General features: G+C 42.9%; 2 protein-coding genes across 7 annotated transcripts in view; one reads left to right on the top strand and one right to left on the bottom strand.

The window, feature by feature from the left end:
- Positions 1–2,493: 2,493 nt before the first annotated feature.
- LOC127008058 (zinc finger protein 768-like) lies at positions 2,494–9,281 on the top strand. 4 transcript variants are annotated; one of them, XM_050879590.1, is made up of 3 exons: positions 2,494–2,642; positions 5,450–5,555; positions 6,013–9,281. In XM_050879590.1, exon 3 carries the CDS (start codon positions 6,395–6,397, stop codon positions 7,412–7,414), a length of 1,020 nt encoding a protein of 339 aa, XP_050735547.1. In that variant the 5' UTR covers positions 2,494–2,642; positions 5,450–5,555; positions 6,013–6,394; the 3' UTR covers positions 7,415–9,281. The 4 variants fall into 4 exon arrangements, with proteins under 4 accessions (XP_050735547.1, XP_050735550.1, XP_050735548.1 ...); XM_050879593.1 differs by lacking the exon at positions 2,494–2,642 and adding an exon at positions 2,723–2,740; XM_050879591.1 differs by lacking the exon at positions 2,494–2,642 and adding an exon at positions 2,852–3,029 and having other exon boundaries at positions 5,454–5,555.
- LOC127008056 (thiamine transporter 1-like) overlaps positions 8,798–15,635 on the bottom strand; it is a 26,999-nt gene continuing 20,161 nt past the window's right edge. For all 3 annotated transcript variants that reach the window (XM_050879586.1, XM_050879587.1, XM_050879588.1), the window contains exon 9: positions 8,798–15,388. In XM_050879586.1, the coding sequence (XP_050735543.1) occupies positions 15,218–15,388 (171 nt within the window). In that variant the 3' untranslated portion in view covers positions 8,798–15,217. The remainder of the gene's footprint in view (positions 15,389–15,635) is intronic.

The raw sequence follows: 15,635 nt of genomic DNA, 5'->3' as shown, positions 1-15,635 counted from the left end.
TTGTTCCTGAGACTCCTACTGTTGGTGTAATAAGCCGTTAGCCCATCCTTTCTTATATCCTTTCGATTTCTCCTGCGCCCCCTAGTCCCAGTCTGCGATGCATTGACAGGCCCTCCCCCCTCGCCTACTCTAAAAAATCCCGTAGGGTGCTCATCGCAAACTTTGCTGAAGTTAATATTTTCATTTTTTAATTTGTAAAGACTCTGGTGTTTCCATTTGATTGTAAACATACAGTTATTCCTGAAGATTCATAAGAACATAAGAACATAAGAACATAGGGAGACTGCAAGAGGCCTAATGGCCAACACGGGGCAGCTCCAGATTCCCCCCCACTACCACCTGTCATCCTCGTCCATGTAGCTATCCAATCTACTCTTAAAACAAGCTATCATCCCTGCACTCACTATGCGATTGCTGAGTCTATTCCATTCCCCCACCACCCTATTACTAAACCAATGCTTGCCTATTTCCCTACTAAATCTATACTTTTCTAATTTAAATCCATTACTGCGTGTTCTATCCTGCTGGCTAATTCTCAGTACTTTACTTATATCGCCTTTGTTGTAACCCTTGACCTATTTGAATACTTCTATCAGATCTCCCCGCACACTTCGTCTTTCTAGTGAATGTAAGTTGAGATGCTTCAGCCTATCTTGATATGGGAGGTTCCGCAGCCCCTGAATCATCTTGGTCATCCTCTCTGAACTGATTCTAGCAAGTTGATGACCATTCTATAGTGTGGGCACCAAAACTGGACAGCATAATCTAAGTGTGGCCTAACTAACGCTAAATAGAGTCTGAGGATGACCTCTGCACTTTTGTTTGTTGCCGTCCTGTTAATAAAGCCTAATACCTTGTTAGCCCTATTCCTCGCACTAATACATTGCTTCCTTGGTTTTAGGTCTGAGTTCATTAACACTCCCAAATCCCTTTCACACTCTGCTCTACCCCTGTGAAGTCCAAACATTACCCGTGTAATGGGTTAAATGCGAGTTCCTACACTTTGTACGCTACACTTGGTAATGTTAAAATTCATCTGCCATTTCTCTGACCAAGCTGACAGTTTGTTGAGATCCTCCTGCAGTGCTCTAGCACCCTCCCTTGTCCTAATAGTGCGTCCTATTTTGGTGTCATCTGCAAATTTACCTATGTCACTAGTTATCCCATTGTCTATGTCATTGATGTAGATAATGATTAATGAATAAAAGCGGGCCTAAAACTGAACCTTGAGGAATCCCACTGGTAACATTACCCCATTCAGATTTTTTTTCCGTTAATGGTAACCCTCTGTTTCCTGTCGCTATTCCACGCCCTAATCCAATCATAAACCTTCCCTCCTATTCCATGAGCCCTGACTTTATTTAACAGTCTCTGGTGAGGTACCTTATCAAAGGCCTTACTAAAATCAAGATAAACTACATCATGGCTCTCATTATTGTCAGCTGCCTCGTATACTCTATTGTAAAAGGATAAAAGATTAGAGGGGCACGACTTTCCTTTAATTAATAAACCCATGCTGTGAGTCGTGAATTAAACTATGTTTGTCGTGATTCCCTTATAATTTTCCCCAAGAATGGCAAAAGACGGCAGATTGATGACTAAATATGGCATTATTATGGCAATACTTAACATATACTACAAAAAAGGGCATTTCTTGGCGACCACCTTTATTTAAAGCCAAAATGCCATAAATGACATGACCTGGCAACACCAGCGTGGCTGGCCAGGTGGGAGTGACCCAAGGAGATGTATATACTCTTTGGAGTGACCAGTCATGCATTTAAACGTTTGAGTGACTACTGCCTGACCCGCATATTTGTGCAGGGAACGGGAAGGGGACGGGGCGCGTATGGGGATGGGACGAAAGGGGAATGGGGAAGACTAATACTACGGCCGTCACTTTGTTGGGGAAGTCGTCTCGAAAGCATAACCATGAACCGTGAAGCCCTGCTGAGGAACATATCCCCCATACCCAACACAAGCAAACCCATGCGCATATTATACCACAATACCAACATATCACACCGTAAACCACTCCAGACGATTATATATTAAACAGTATATAAAGGCAAACCTTCCACTTACCACGAGAACACAAATTAATGAGCTCGAGTTGCACGTTGCGTAGAGTGAACCAGCTGGGCCAAAGACTATAGTCTTTGAGCTGGGCGGCGGCGGGGCAGGGTTACCAACTTCCCACATCAAAATCATCTATATATTCTGTAATTAGCGTTAGATCATTAAGACTGAGCCTGATAAATGTACCAGCAGATGACAAGACAATGTATCAGGTAGAGGAAACGTGGTATTTTGAATCTAACTTCAGGGGCCGTATAATTCTAAAACACTTCGGCTCCCAGGCACACACATTTGACCAGCAAGAACAACAACAAGAAAAGAATAACAAGAACAAGAAAAAGAAGAACAATAACAAGAACAAGAACAAAAACAACAGGAACAAGAATAACAAGAACAAGAACAAGAACAGAAAAGAACAAAAACAACAAGAACAGAAAGACAACAAGAACGAGAGGAAGAATAAGAACAAGAAGAAGAAGAAGATGTAAACCCAAACACAAACAGCTGATGCAGGCTTCCAAGGGATGAACACAAGCGCGGCACTTCCTACATGGGCTTCAGAGGTTTCTGGTTATGCTGTTATAGTGTTCTCTGCCTGAACGTTCTTAAGAGGGGACTATCAAGACCTCTCCTTACCTTCATTTGATCACGCCCAAGACTTGTATATATATATTTTTCGTGGCAGCAGCGTTTTGTGGGGTTTTATTTTTTTCCCCGTTTTGTTATGCTCCTTTAATAGTCCTATCATACTATACAAAAAGGTCAGTGGGATGTCACCAGGTACAGGTTACAGACGTGAACTAGGGGCTTCCAGGATCCGTTTTATGTCAAAAGATTTCCATAAGTTCCTTGATTTGCTCTCCCAACCCGTCATTGTTGAGGGTGACACCAGCCTGCTCTTTCCCGCACCACATGACAACTCCCTAATATTTTCCTCCACTTAACCGAAGGTGTTCTTCAGTGTTTTAGGGGGCTGGTTAGGCCATGGGACCACGGCCTCTAAAGCCCCAGCAGTACAGGTTGTTTGCAGCTGTGGTTGTAGTAAAGTTGGGTCCCCGGAGAGGGGCTAGATCCTGTCAAGCTGCCTGGACTTCTGCAGGAAGGTCTGTGTTCAATTGAGGGCTTGGAAGGCAGTGTTGGGGCTGAGGGTGTCGCCGCCCAGCAGGTCCTCTAGAGTTGGCCTGTGGATGTTGAGTCTGATTAGGGATGCCTTGAGGTTGGTGTGGAGGGAGTGGAATCTTGGGCAGTGAAACAGGAAGTGTTCTGGTGTGTCAGCCTGGGTGGGGCACCTACCCCCCTTCAGTAAATATTTGTCTGCATTTAGAGATTCTCAATGGTTTTAGCAAAGTGTGTCTACTGTAGGGCAGACAGTGCATGCTGTGTGATGAATACCACACCGTAGGCCTGCTGCATCGAACTAAATGAAGCCAAACTAAAACTTAACTTCCTATGGTAAGGGACTACAATTCCCTCAACCTATGGATGCAATATCACCAGCCTGTCAGCACCACTTGTGATACCAAGTCATGGGTGAAGTTTTGGTAAATTTAAAAACAGAATCATATCTTGACATTATTCATCTGTAGCACCTATAGATAAGATTTGACGTGCCTAGTGTAAAGAGATCTAGCAATTGTTAGCTAGGGTAAAAATTGTCTTTGGGGCCCAGAACTTCAGTAGTAGTACCCTGTTTTCAAGAGTACATTCTTTTGCTTTCATTTTGAATTGCATGTTATTTGTTTGAGCATTTGCTTAAGATTTGCTTTACCAAAGTATTCAAATTCTATTCTCTATCCTCCAAAGCACTTTTCTTTTGTCATGTGTGGCCTTTAAAAACATTTGATCCTCTGTGGGTGTGCCACCTCAAAACACAATGTATGCCTTCTTACTATGGTTACAAGACAAAAATACACGCCCTTTAACCATAATATGAAGGAGCATGTCCTTCGAAGCTAACCAAACTTAAGCAAACCCATCATACCCGTATCAGCATTGCTGATGTGTAAGATACAGTCAGGGCAGCAGCTGCGGTCTAGGGTGCAGCAGTTAGGTTTAGTTGTGTTAGGTTATGTTAGATCTACTCAGGTTAGGTTAGTTTAAGTTAAATTCTAATCATCTGCACCTTTGTATTAGGAGTAAATAAAGTTAATTTATTTTTGCCCTATAACCATAATATGAAGGCGTATGTGGTATTTTGAGGTGGCGGACCAAAATTGCACATTTACCAAATAATGTTTATGGGTACAGGGATGCCATTGTGCATTGTTAAAAGATCACCATCAACAGGTTAACTGATTTTGCAGCAATAGATTAGTAACTTAATGGTGATAGGTTGCTCAACAGCAATAAGCAGGTTATGACAGCTAAGTCTGGTTTGGTTAGTTTGAAAATTTCATATAACTTCATTAACAAATAATTTGAGAGATTCAGTTAACTAAAACACAATAATCAGAAAGATGTTTTGTCCACACATTATACATATTAATAAATCAAATCTTTACCTTACATTCCTACAAGTGTGCCTATGCTTTGCTCAGAACACTTTTTCCCAACTTTGTCTAGGTTGTTTTTTTGGGGTTGAACTTGTACCTATTCATGTTTTTGTTTACCTCCCAAACTTGTATTACGCCTGGAAAGCAGGAAGCCCTTGATGATCCCAGAATCTCAGTGGGTGAATGAATTATGAATAGCTATCAGTGTTTACCCAAAATAATATGAAACTGTCTTGAGTCTAAGATTGAAAGGACCGGATTGATCATATGCGAATAGCATGGGGTTGCTAGGTCTCAATACCTGATTCCTGTTTGTATTACTAAAGATTCCAGGGAGTTGATACAGTAATACTTTGTCAGCTTGGTGAAGCTCAGAAGCAGCTCATGTAAGGCAACTGTGTAGTCACTGTATCTCTGTTCTGTGTTTCACAATGATGTTAATCTTACCAAATGATTTTACCTCTTTAGTGTTACAGGTATATTAAACAATGTCATTACATTTCAATGTGTGTTGGGTGGGCTCCACAGACACAGCTCTCTTGGACTGAGTGGAGTCTAAGGCTCTGCATCTCATCAACTCCCCTCCTCATCCTGACAGTCTCCTACCTCTTAAATTCCACCACAATATTGCTTTTCTGTCTATTTTCTACTAATATTTTCATGCTGACTGCTCTTCTGAACTTAATAACAGCATGTCTCCCTCCTCCAGCAGCCTCACTGCACTGGACTCTCTACTCTAGCTCATCCCTATACTGTCCAAATCCCTAATGCAAGAGTTAACCAGGATCTTCATTCTTTCATCCATTTTACTGGTAAACTCAGGAGCAGCCTTCCTTTCGTCTGTATTTCCACCTGAGATAATAATGATCTTCTTCCAGTGAGTGAATTAAAGCTGTGAGAGAGTGAGAAGAAGGCACCTCGGAGCAACACAAGGGAGTGCCATGTTGAGCCAAATTGTGAAGAGGGAAAGATTAAGATTTCCAGGTAAAAAGAGAGTCTAGGATAAGAGAATGAATTATGGAGGGATTACTGTTTTGTAGAACTGTCTTCACTATTCTTCATATTATGTAGGACTTTCTTTGAATATTCCTCTCATAATGTTTAAAGATTGATATATATAAGCAGAGATACAGACCAGAACAACAAGGCTAATATTCAACTTGTGTGAATGCTTTATTGCTCTTCTCTCTCTCTCTCTCTATCTCTCTCTCTCTCTCTCTCTCTCTCTCTCTCTCTCTCTCTCTCTCTCTCTCTCTCTCTCTCTCTCTCTCTCTCTCTCTCTCTCTCTCTCTCTCTCTCTCTCTCTCTCTCTCTCTCTCTCTCTCTCTCTCTCTCTCTCTCTCTCTCTCTCTCTCTCTCTCTCTCTCTCTCTCTCTCTCTCTCTCTCTCTCTCTCTCTCTCTCTCTCTCACCCCAATTACAATGTGCATAATTTTCCACAGAACGAAAGTATAATGGAGCAACTGGTGCCAAGAAAGAGAAGCCAGCACCAGTAACCCGACCCCACAATTCCTACACACATCTGGAACATGGACCTACTTGAACTAAACCTAAAGAGAACACTACAGAGAGAGTGAGAGACAGTAACATGCAGGAAGGGCTGTCACCTGTGCTGTCAAGGGAAAATATGACAGGGGTATGCAAGAAGGAACAAGGGAAAGAGACATGGAAGAAGTTAAATAATGAAGAAGTTTGACAGCAAGTAAAAAAAAATGAAAGAAAAGTAGAAGAAAGTTTCTGTATGTGTTTGTGTGCGTTTCTGTCCATGACAGATAACATAGCAGTGTGGGGCAGCCTTGAAGCGGGGAGGGGCAGGGCGGAACAATGGAGGGTGCTTCAGGGGCAGTGGAGTTCCTGAGTGTGGAGTGTGACATGATCTTTGAGCCAGAATGTGACCTGGAAACTGAGTGCCAAGAGGATGACAGTCAGGATGGGGGTGAGGGGAACGAATCACTGTGCCGCTCCCCCTCTCCCAGGCCGCTTCAGCCCCACACGCCTCCTCCCATCAACGACCTCTTCAGGGGCAGGAATGTTGGGGTATATCGCCGCAGTGACCCCAGAGACCCCTTCATTCTCATCTTTGACCCCTCAGTACAATCCCCCATTAAAGAAGATAAAGATAAAGGCAGTGGGGGAGGGGAAGGGGAAGGGGAGGGGGAATGGAGCAGCCCTGAGGAGAATGGGGAGGAGGGTGTGGATGTTGTGGAGGAGGGTGTTGAAGGGAAGTGCCATCGGCCAGTGCGGTGCAAGGTGTGCCGTAAACAGTTCCGTACCCATGGCTGTCTGGTGACTCATGAACTCACTCATTTGCTGCCCTGCCCCGGCCCGCCCCCACCCTGCCCCGTGTGTGCCGCAGCCCTGCCCTCACGAGCAGCACTAAAGATACACGTGCGCCGCCATTTCAGTGGAAGGACCCACCAGTGCCCCACATGCCACCAGTGCCACCTCTCCCACACACAGCTCATGATGCACCAGCAGCTACACAGCACTTATGAACACCACAACCACCACAACACAGTTGCCACCTCCACTATCTCCACCCCCAATACACCGACACTCAGTCCCACACAGCCTCAGGCCCAAGAGAGTGTGCACACCCCTCCAGAGTGCCAGCCCAAGGTGCCAGCCCCTCAGGAGAAGAGCCATTCCCCAGTGCCAGACCTCTGCTGTGACCGCTGTGATGCCACCTTCCCCTCGCGCTCGGCGCTCCACTCTCATCGTAGGAGCCACCGGGAGCGCCACCGTCATCGTCGCCGCCGCCGCCATGAGTGCCCCGAGTGTGGTTCACAGTTTCGGCGGAGCTCGACTCTCAAGAAACACCGCAAGGCCGAGCACGACGTTTGAGGGACACACAAGCATGCTGGACTGTAGAACTATATTGTTGGAAGGACCAGAGGCACTACACTGAACTGACATGTCCTCTTGGAAAATTTAAAAAGTATTTGTGGCCTTGTGTACAACCCATACTCAAGCTCTCTTGAATGCTTGAGTTAGGTCAGTTGAGGTGCCATTGGTTGAAGGGCAAGCTCAAGCGTCATAAATAGAGACAGAGAGGAGCTGCTTGGCATTTGTTTGTGTTTTGTTGTGATATACAGTAGACCCTCCATTTAGTGCATTTCTTTTAAGGACTTCCTCATAATGTACCCTTGACTCTGACTCCTTCACACACACACACACACACACATTAAAAATAAGAAGTTCTACCAGTTCAAGATTGATAAATCTCATTGAAATAACACCTCCATTTTGTTTGAATTTCTCTTGTACTTGTTTTGCATTCAGTAGAGGGTCTGCTGCATTGTTGTCTCAGGCAGGTGTTGGTGTCTGTTGGTTAAAGTTGTGTTCCGTAAGTGTTCAGTGTTCTTGGTTGGGTTGCTGATGTAAGGTTCTCAGCAAAACTGCCTGAGGAGAAGGTTTGCCATTATTACAGTAAAAACAGCTTCTCAGAACTGAATTAGTTGGAAGTCTTGTTAGGCTGCTTCAGACTCCTCTGAGAAGAGTTTAAAGGTGTCATCATTTAACCATATCTACAAAGGCTGTTTTCATGGTTTATTAAGCTCTGGATAGATAGACGAGGCTTCCATCACCACTCACCAGACTATGCACTACCTGCGTCCCATGTGCCGTTTTATTCTATTTAAGATTTTATTATTATTTAAAATATTTTTACACTTGTTTGAGTTCTTTATTTTCTGATAACGTGTTATTATATTGTCAATTTTATTTTATGAGCTTCCTCCTAGAAAGAAGTGGCATTTTTTACAATAATCGCTGATGTACTGATGATATTGGGCTGTTGCTAGCTAATAATAACCTGATATCATCATTAGTAGACTAACCACTAACTGAACTAACCAGCATCAACATAACCATTGTCACCTTCTGAGCTTTATGGAGTTGCAGCCTTTCCAGCTGATGTGGCTGCTCCCAGTGAGAGGATCAGTTGCCTGTGCATGTGGTGTCTGCCTTCCCCTTTCCCTGACTTGAGGGGAAGGACTCAATGCTTGGAAAGACAATGCTAAGGACATTTTTCCTGAATTTTCCAATGCACTGACAACCTTAAGATAATCAGACACCAGTGATATTGACTGAAATAGGGAAAGATAGGTAGGTTGTTAAAACAATGACAGGTCAAGTGGTAAACAGACAGATTGCACCACAACAGGCTACTTCACTTGACAGATGGAAAAACAAAATAGTGTATGAGGATAATGATAATACAATAACTAACAATCTAACAAAGTATATTATGTACACTTCTTCCCAAAAATATGCTTAACCATAATAAAATACATTATACTCTAAACAGTCTACAGCATGTGGTGGATTGTGGTAATGGTGATAGTGTTACAGGTGACTGGTAAGGTGAAGCTGGGGGCATACACTATAGCTGCGGGTGGCTTCAGTGAGCCTGTGTCAGAAAATAATCAATTACACATGGCCAGTGTGACATCCAGGTTACCATGGTTTACTTTCCCCTGGTTTTCCCACATACCCATTTGTCAACAAGTGCAAAAGGGAAAAAAAACAGCTGGGTGGACTGGGCTCTGACTGCCCAGGCCAAAATTTGGACCCAGGCCTATGGATTTGTAGCTAGGCGTGCTAACCACTGCACCACAGAGGCACAAATACCACTACCACCACCACTGCTCCACCATGTGTCTCACCCTGACTGGTTTAACATTATCACAGAATAAAACCTTTTACTACCTGAAGTGCTCTAAGCTCTCCTTAAGGTTATTGCACAGGTATTGCACAAAGTACATCTTTGCAACCACATATGATACTCTTTAAAATATTTTAGGGTCTCGTAGACTTACGTTCATGTATATCAGCACCAGAGTTACTACACGTCTGCCACATGGACCAAGTCACTTCACAAAGTCACAAGATCATGGCTCACACATGGCAAGTTTTGGGGGAGAAAAACGACTTTGTCTTGCCACCCTCGTCAAGATACAAGGCCTTAAGTTACTTACACCTTATATTTCTTATTATCTTCTTCCATACAACAAAAATTTACATAAATGACAAATAACAAATATAATTGATTTTTTTTCTAAAAACACATTCTATAATAAACATTAACATGTAAAGTATATAACTAATTGGTCATTCTTGAAATAAAAGTGTGTGTGTGTGTGTGTGTGTGTGTGTGTGTGTGTGTGTGTGTATTTACCTAGTTGTAGTTTTACAGGGCCTGGGCTTACGCTCGTGTGGTCTCGTCTCCGTATCTGTATTTGTCCAACTTTTCCTTAAAGTTTTGCACACTCTTCGCCGATACTACATCCTCAGTTAGTCTGTTCCAAACCTCTATATTTCTTTGTGAGAAGCTATATTTCTTTGTATCAAAAGCATCTTCCCTTCCTCAATTTTTTACTGTCCTTTAGTGTTCCTGGTGTTTATTCCTTCTCTTAGTAGTAACTCCTCATGATCTACTTCTTCCATTTTAATCAATAATTTATAAATTTGTATTAGGTCTCCCCTTCTCTTTTTTGTTCCAGTGTTGGTAAGTCCATTTCCTTTAACCTTTCTTCATATGTCAATCCCTCCAGTTCTGGAACCATTTTTGTTGCCATCCTTTGTATTCTTTCTAGTTTTATGTGTTTCTTCTTATGGGGAGACCACACCGCCTCCGCATATTCCAATTTTGGTCTAATCATAGTGGTTATTAACTTTTTCTTCATATCCTTATCCATGTAGTGGAATGCTAATCCTATATTTCTTACCATTTTATACGTATCACCGAATATCCTATTATCATGACTCGGGCTGTTGATTATCTTGTATTGTCACTCCCAGATCTCTCTCTTGAACTTTCTTTAACCCTTTCATTGCTAAGCGCTCGCAATGAGACTACCCCTCAGGCGCGCTCGGGCACCTCAGCAGGGGAAGAGGATCTATTTTAACCGCTGTATCTCAAAAACTATTCATCACAGCTACAAAAGTAAAACACCATTGGAAAGAGGAGGCCAAGATCTGTAAGATTCAGTTATGTAAGCCTCTCCTGCGAACGTACAGGGGGAGTTTTTTGCTGTGAGGGCGACTGGCACTCGCAGCGAGCTTTTAGCACCACCAGCAAGCGACGCTAGTGCTCGCTCTTTTAACCTCTGTATCTCAAAAATTATTCATCACAGCTAAAAAACAAAAACACCATTGGAAAGAGGAAGCCAAGATCTATACGATTCGGTAATGTAAGCCTCTCCTGCGAAAGTACAGGCATGTTAAAGGGGTGTTGCCTATGAAGACGTACATCTATACTTGCGCGATGGTCAGCCATAAGGCAACTACTGTAGATCTCTTGATGATGGGGTGCTGGCAGGGCAGCATTGCCAGCTGCTAAATTTACAACTATTAGGTCAAAATATCAGTCATGTGATAGGTGAAGCTATGCAAAAATGTCGCTATATTGGACAAAATTAACATCCACCAGTTGCTCGTCCGTAGATTTTCCGCGCTGGGCCGACATGATTTTCCACCAAATTTAGTGGAGAACCCACTCAATTGGCAATGCTGTGTTGCGAGAAATATTGTTGGAACACTCATATGCGGGAGATTTGGGTACGGCTGGAGCTCGCAGCGAGCATTTAGCACCACCAGCGAATACGCCTAACGCTCGCTGCAAGCGTTTAGCCATGAAAGGGTTAATATTTCTCCATCTCCCATTCTATATGTCCATTTTGGTCTCCCTTCACTCTTCCCCATTTCCATTACATGACATTTCTTCACGTTGAATTCCTTCTCCCATTTCATACTCCATTCGCAAATCTTATTCTGGTCATCTTGCAGAATTTCACAGTCTTTACTGTTTCTTATATGTCTCAGCAGTTTTGTATCATCTGCAAACAGGCTCATATAACTGTTTACTCTCTCTGGCATATCATTTATATATACTAGGAAAAGTATTGGTGCCAATACCGATCCTTGAGGCACTCCACTATCTACAAATCTCCATTCCGATTTCATGTCCTTTACCACTGTTCTCATCTCTCTTCCCCTTAAGTAACTTTCCATCCAGTTCTTCATTTTCCCTTTCAATCATCCTTTATTCTCCAGCTTCCATAGTAGTCTTGTGTGTGGAACTTTGTCAAAAGCCTTCTTCAGGTCCAAGTACACGCAATCAACCCATCCGTCCCTCTCCTGTATTATGTCTGTTACACTTGAGTAAAAGCTCAGTAAGTTTGTTACACATGAGTGCCCTTTTCTAAAGCCATACTGTTTATCTGTGATTATATTATGTTCTAGAAATTTTGTCCAGTGTTTCTTGTGTGTGTGTGTGTGTGTGTGTGTGTGTAATTCACCATGGCCTGATCACGAGAGCTTTGCCACACACTCTCAAGACCTCTCGCTTCCTCTCATATGTCAGCTATTTACTACCTTGAAATGAATTAATTAAATAATTGGATTATCCAATAAGGTCATATAGTGTTAAGATTACAAAGATTTTGTATAAATACCATGACACTTGACAACGTTGATTCTCTCTGCTAAAGAGGGAACAGTAACTACTCCTTGTCAGCGGAAAAATCCTGGACTGAACAGGGCTCTAACCTCCGCCTGTCAGGCTGTAAAGCCTGGCAGCGCAGAGCTTAAACCAATTGAGCTATACAACAACAACAAAGGAAGCACTTCAAGGGCAACAAAAAGAAAAATGTAGAAGAAAAGCCCGCTATGGAGTACTGTATGGTGTGTTTACCTATTTTAGTTTTTACCTATTTGTAGTGTACAGGGCCTGAGCTCAAGCTCGGTCAGTCCTGCCTCCCAATCTATATTTGACTTGCTCTTCCTTCATTTTATGGACACTACCTGCTTCAACAATGTCTTTGCTAAGTGCTATGTGTGTGTGTGTGTGTGTGTGTGTGTGTGTGTGTGTGTGTGTTTTGCGTTCAACCTATGGTGCTGGTAGGCTTCCTTGGCGGGACATGGTGGTTGGCCCCAGCCATTTATGACACAGACAAGTGCTCATAGTGGCGCCATCTTGCTTGGCTCATGCTGCACCCAGGTCATTTTTTATCCTTTTTTGAGTAATCTAGTATCCAGGTTGTTAGTTGGTCTTCAGAAGAGCATACGAGTAGTCTTAAGCCACATGGCAATGATTGAAAATTATCAGCTTGTAGCAGCAGACGGGACTTGAATCCGGGGGTGTTCCAGGACACTGCTATCACTCACTGACCACTCAGCCACTGTGTGTAATTCACCACACTCGGATCATGAGCTGGACTTGTCATAAGCAGCAAGTACCCTCCCAATTAGAGCAAGGCAACAGTTATTGTGTCTGTGTGTTTGTGCATATGTGAGTGAGTGAGTGAGTGATGAAATTCCATCTACAACACAAACTTCCAGCATCTGACTGCATATTTTCTCATACAAGATTTAAAATTCTACGGTCAATCTATCTTCCCTTGCAATCATTACCACAAGTCATCACAAATAAATCCATGGTTCTGTGTTTAGTTGTGGCCTGGTAAACACACACACACACACACACACACACACATACACACACACACACACACACCAACTTCTTACGTGTATGTTTCTACTCAAGAGCAATAGACGTGGTACAAGAGAGAGAAGGATGGGCTAATTGTGTAGGTATATCTCAATTTGAAAAAAGCTTTAGACAAGGTTCCACACAAAAGGTTAATCTGGAAACTACAGAAATGGGAAGGAATGGACGGAAAGGTTATAGAGTCGATGAAGGATTACTTAACAGGAAGAGAAATGAGGATGGTGATTAGAGAAAAGAAACCAAATTGGAGGAGAGTAGAGAGTGGAGTTCCTCAAGGCACAGTTCTGGCGCCAATAATGTTCATAATATATATATATATATATATATATATATATATATATATATATATATATATATATATATATATATATATATATATATATATATATATATATATATATAAATGATATGCTGATGGGTATAGAAAGTTATATGAGCCTTTTTGCAGATGATGCAAAGTTAATAAGGAAACTGAAGACTGTGAAGAACTGCAAAAAGACCTGGACAGAGTGTATAGATGGAGCCAGTTATGGGAGATGGAAGTTAATGCAAACAAATGCCATGTTATGGAAATGGGGAAAAGTAAAAAAAAGACTGAGGAAAACATATAGGATGGGAGAAGAAAACTTAAAAGGTGGTACATGAAGAAAAAGATTTGTGAGTAACAAAGCAAGATGCACTGTCCCCAGGAAAGCACATAAACAAGTTATTTGTAGAAACCTACAGGATGATGCAAAATATAAGGATATCATTCCACTATATGGACAAAGAAATGATGAAGAAAATAATAACAACACTGATAAGACCAAAACTACATAGAATATGCTGCAGTTGTATGGTCGCCTCACAAAAAGAAGTGTATCGAAGCACACGAGAAATTAATCAAGACAAGGAGAGGGCATTCGCCGGCTGCCTGGGATTGAACCCGCGACCAGTGTGACGGGAGAGCCACTCCTTACTGAGTCGGCCAAAGAGGTACCCCACTCGCTAAGTGGGTTATGGGAGGCTCCCTTATCAGGCCTAGTCGCCGCACTACGTGACTTTCCTCCTATGTAGATTAATTTTTGTGTGTTGAGACCTTTGATAGTAACCACTATCGGTTCATTATTCCACAACGTCCCCGTAGAGACATACTTCCAACTCTCCCATTTTCTATTACCCTCGGAGAGCATGGGCCATCCTACCTGTTACCCCTTCGGGGAAACTCAACAGAATTGCAGGAGAGGATGCCCAATGCTATGCCACCAGTGAAATGCCCCGAGATTTGATTTTCTCTTTTCTACTATTCTCTCAGCCCCAGTCCCACACGCCTCTGCATGTATCGAAACACACGAGAAATTAATCAAGACAAGGAGAGGGTATTCGCCGGCTGCCTGGGATTGAACCCACGAACAGCGTGACGGGAGAGGCACTCATTACCGAGTCGGCCAAAGAGGTACCCCACTCACCAAGTGGGTTATGGGAGGCTCCCTTATCAGGCCTAGTCACTGCACTACAGAAGGATATCAGAAAGTTGGAAAGGATACAGAGAATTGCAACTAAAATGGTCCCAGAACTCTCGAATATGACGTATGAAGACAGATTGAGGGAGATGGACTGGATGACACTGGAACAAAGAAGGGGGAGAGGAGATCTGATCACGCTGTATAAGTTGGTAAATAAGTTTGATGAGGTGGATAGAGATGATCTCTTCTCAACTGCGAGAACACGGGCTGAGAGGACATGGAAAGAAACTTAACCCAGTAGAAGCGACAGGCCAAATTTGTGCCATGATATAAACCCCCAAAAATAGATGATGCATAAACTGATCACAAATGTTTTGATATATATTATGAAATGGAATTGTGTGAGTGATGATTTTCTCTCATTTTTCTCACTTAGAGGGACCATTAAGAAACATGATCCCCGCTGCTACTGGGTTATTAAAGAAATCTGTTTGAGTGACTTGAAAAAGTATAGTTTTCCACATAGAAGTATTAACACATGGAACACCTTGTGGGAAGAGGTGGTGGAGGCGAGCAGTGTCCACCAAATGAAGGAAAGGCTGGATGATTGTAGATATGGAGACGGGACTATTAGAGCTTAGCTCGGGCCCGGTAAACTACAAATAGGTAAATACACACACACACACACACTCAGACAGCTTCAATGGTGCCCAGAGGGGGTTCCTGTGAGGGTGGGTGGGGTGGGGGCTCCCATATACCGGCCTCCTGCACCCCCTCACACCCCATGCGTCCCAGGGTGTAGGAGGACAGCCCAAAGAACACCAGCGCCAGGAGCATGAAGTACACGCCGTAGATGACAAACTAGGAGGAGAAAAGGGGTGAGCATCGTGGTAACTTAGTGAGGGATGAACTGCAAGAAAGAGGAGGAGGTGCAGAGAAACTGGTGAGTGCATGTGACAAAATCAGGTGAATCAGAATACATAATGAGAGACTACAGACAGAATGGAGTAATATAGATTTGATGAGATTCTACACAGCTAAACTGTACATATGCTCAGTTAGATTTTGTGTGATATAATGATTGTGTGTGTGTGTGTGTGTGTGTGTG

This window comes from Eriocheir sinensis, chromosome 37, assembly GCF_024679095.1.
Source record: "Eriocheir sinensis breed Jianghai 21 chromosome 37, ASM2467909v1, whole genome shotgun sequence".
In the NCBI taxonomy this organism is placed as follows: domain Eukaryota; kingdom Metazoa; phylum Arthropoda; class Malacostraca; order Decapoda; family Varunidae; genus Eriocheir; species Eriocheir sinensis.
Note: the sequence above shows the minus strand (reverse complement) of the source record. Positions and strands in the feature narration are given on the sequence as shown.

Bases quoted from the DNA above. Each gene is read 5' to 3' on its own strand.
- LOC127008058 (XM_050879590.1), top strand. From the start codon at position 6,395: ATGGAGGGTGCTTCAGGGGCAGTGGAGTTCCTGAGTGTGGAGTGTGAC.